Here is a 2,821-nt window from a genome sequence, read left to right as displayed (position 1 = left end):
CAGGAAGTGTAGGGAAATCTCCCAAATGGGACACAGATGGCAAAAGAGTGACAGGGTCGCTATCCAAAATGAAAAAGAAAAGGTTTTGTCTTTTGTTACACTTTAACATGATGATGTGACAATTTATATATGACGAAAGAGGGTGCCTAACCCTAGACATTGATCTGCACAGATGTACAGTAGCTGATGGAACTGAAAAGGCGGGAAAGCAGCGGCAAGTGATTGGTGAGATCAGTCCGCACGCGTCTCCTGGCAACGCTTCTTAGCTCATCAATCACGGCGCCGCCGTGCGCTGCAGTACCGCCCTTCGCCCTCTAGATGTCGCTGCCTCCGCCTCTTGGTTGTCGGAGGGATGACGTCACAGGGCGGCGCCGTCCCACGTTCCTTATCCGGGCCGGGAAGAGACAGCTGGTGTTGGGCGGGTCTCCGTCCTTTCCGCTTCTTTTCTCCGGTCACCACCGAGGAGCCATGAGGCCGGTCGTGGCGTGAAGAGCCAGTCGGGGATGATGCGGCGATCCCGCAGAGGAATGAGCGGCTGCCCCCGGCGGGATGGCTAGCGATGGCGGCGGCTCCGGTTCCGCCCGGTCCTCGGTGCCCTCCGGAGCGGGCGGCTCCCAGCCCCGCAAGAAGCTGCTGAGCATCTGCGACCAGTGCAAGGCCAAGATGCAGCTGGTGGCCGATCTGCTGCTGTTGTCCAGCGAGCCCCGGCCCGTCCACCCCCCCGAGAGCTCCGGTACTCAGCTGGGGGAGGCCTTTGAGAAGTGCCGGGACACGGTGATCGCCAGAACCAAGGGGCTGTCCATCCTGACCCACGATGTGCAGAGCCAGCTGAACATGGGCCGCTTTGCAGAGGTGGGGGACAGCCTGCAGGAGATGGGGGACCTGGTGGTGTCTCTGGTGGAACTCTCCGCCCATGCCGCGTACCTGGCAGCGGTTGAGGTGCCCGGCTCCCACGCTGCCCTCCCCGGCCTGGTGGACCGCTACCGGGTGACCCGGTGCCGGCACGAGGTGGAACAGAGCTGCGCCCTGCTCAGGACGGTGCCCCTCCAGGACCTGACCCCGCAACTCCTCCTGGAGATCTCCCAGAATGTCTCCAAGAACCTCAAGATCCTGACCGACGCCAGCGTGGTCGCCAGCGAGAAGTCCCGGGACAAGTTCGCCAAGGAGCAGTTCAAGCTGGGCGTCAAGTGCATGAGCACCAGCGCCACCGCCCTCCTCGCCTGCGTCAAGGAAGTCAAGACTGCCCCCAGTGAACTCTCCAGGAACCGCTGCGTGCTGTTCGGTGGGCCCCTGGTGCAGGCGGTCCACGCCTTGGTTGGCTTCGCCACCGAGCCCCAGTTTCTGGGCAAAGCGGCCACACTCAACCAAGAGGGCAAGGCCGTGCAGACCGCCATCCTGGGGGGCGCCATGAGCGTGGTGTCCGCCTGCGTCCTCTTGACTCAGTGCCTCAGGGATATAGCCCAGCATTCTGATGGCAGCAGCAAGATGACGGACTACAAGGACCGCTTGAGGAGCTCGGCATGCGCTGTCTCCGACGGCTGCAACTTGTTATCTCAGGCCCTGAGAGAGAGGTCGTCTCCGAGGACTCTGCCGCCAGTGCACTCCAATTCTGTGAAGTCCCCCTGAACCGGGGGAGGAAACGCCCTCCCTTCATCTTACCAAAGAATGTTGGTTCACACGCAAAAAGCCCGTAATATATGAAGGCGGCCGAGTGTCCTCGGACCTGGAGGTGCTGGTGGAGCATTGCATTTCTTCATGGCAGGTGGTAGAGATTAGAGATGGGCTCTGGTGTGTTCTGATCCTCGTCCAAACCCACCTGAGCAATCCCACCAGGAAGCTGTCACTGTACTGGGCCAATCATAAGCAGTTGAGGCATTACATGTCCTACAGCCGCTTCTGCTTATTTATTGCCTAGCACAGGTGATCACTCAGGTGGACCTAGACTAGGATCCTTACACACTCTGGTGGAAGTGAACTTGGGCGTCCTTCAAACTCCTTTCTAACCAAAGCTCTGGCTTTTTTGGACTCCTGTGAGCTGTAGGCTATTTCATTCCTCCCCCCACAAGTCCTGGGAGCTAACCCGGCTCGCAGCTTGAGTCCAAAAAAAAATCCTCAGTTTAGCCTTGGTTTACTCTGTCACATTGCATGTGATTTGCACAGGAATCGCATCGCATTCCTGTGCAAATCGCTTGTGATTCTGTTCAGTGTAAGTTGAGCCCATTCGTTTTAAATGGCACAAATGACATTCGTATGAAAAAAGGTGCAGACAGACTTGACTTTTTTTTATTTATTTTTTTTATAATTTTTTGTTTTATTTTTTTCCCACAGTGGAACTGGATAACATGGGTGTTCATACCCGAGCAATTTAGTTCAGGCAAATTCACTGCGTTTTGCGAGCGCTTTTGGGATGACTATTTTTAATTGATACCCAGAGGAGACCGCAAGAACAGTGCACTTGCAGTGCGGGGAAAAAAAAGCACAGGAATTGCTGTATTTCACGCAACGCATTCGTGTGACTTGGGGCTTACAGATGAGTTTGGAGGATGCCCAAGTTCACTTCTACCAGGGTGTGTTAGTATCCTAGTCTAAACACACCTGTGTATTCCCTCAGCTGCTTATGATTGGCCCATTACAGGTGACCGCTTAATAGAGGGAACACTCAGGTGCGTTTAGACTAGTATCCAAACGTGCCCCGATGGAGAGGAGAGTTTGGGCATCCTTCATATTCCTATCTACTGTACTGTGTGATTTATTGCCCCTCAATGCCTGGGAGCTGTCCTGGCAGACAGCTTATTGGAGTCGCAAAAAAGCCGGCGTTTGG

At 55.6% G+C, this 2,821-nt stretch overlaps 1 protein-coding gene across 1 annotated transcript; it reads left to right on the top strand.

Moving 5' to 3' along the window:
• Positions 1-342: 342 nt before the first annotated feature.
• On the top strand, positions 343-2,286 carry TLNRD1 (talin rod domain containing 1). The gene has a single exon (XM_077473302.1). It carries the CDS (start codon positions 550-552, stop codon positions 1,624-1,626), a length of 1,077 nt encoding a protein of 358 aa, XP_077329428.1. The 5' UTR covers positions 343-549; the 3' UTR covers positions 1,627-2,286.
• Positions 2,287-2,821: the final 535 nt, after the last annotated feature.

Source organism: Lithobates pipiens, unplaced genomic scaffold, assembly GCF_037356315.1.
Source record: "Lithobates pipiens isolate NorthernLeopardFrog02 unplaced genomic scaffold, aLitPip1_a1.2 Scaffold_8, whole genome shotgun sequence".
NCBI lineage: Eukaryota > Metazoa > Chordata > Amphibia > Anura > Ranidae > Lithobates > Lithobates pipiens.
The sequence above is the reverse complement of the archived record's forward strand: the minus strand, read 5'-3'. Positions and strand labels throughout refer to the sequence as shown.

What these genes read in the sequence shown, in the direction of transcription:
- TLNRD1 (XM_077473302.1), top strand. Translation starts at nt 550, where the DNA reads ATGGCTAGCGATGGCGGCGGCTCCGGTTCCGCCCGGTCCTCGGTGCCC.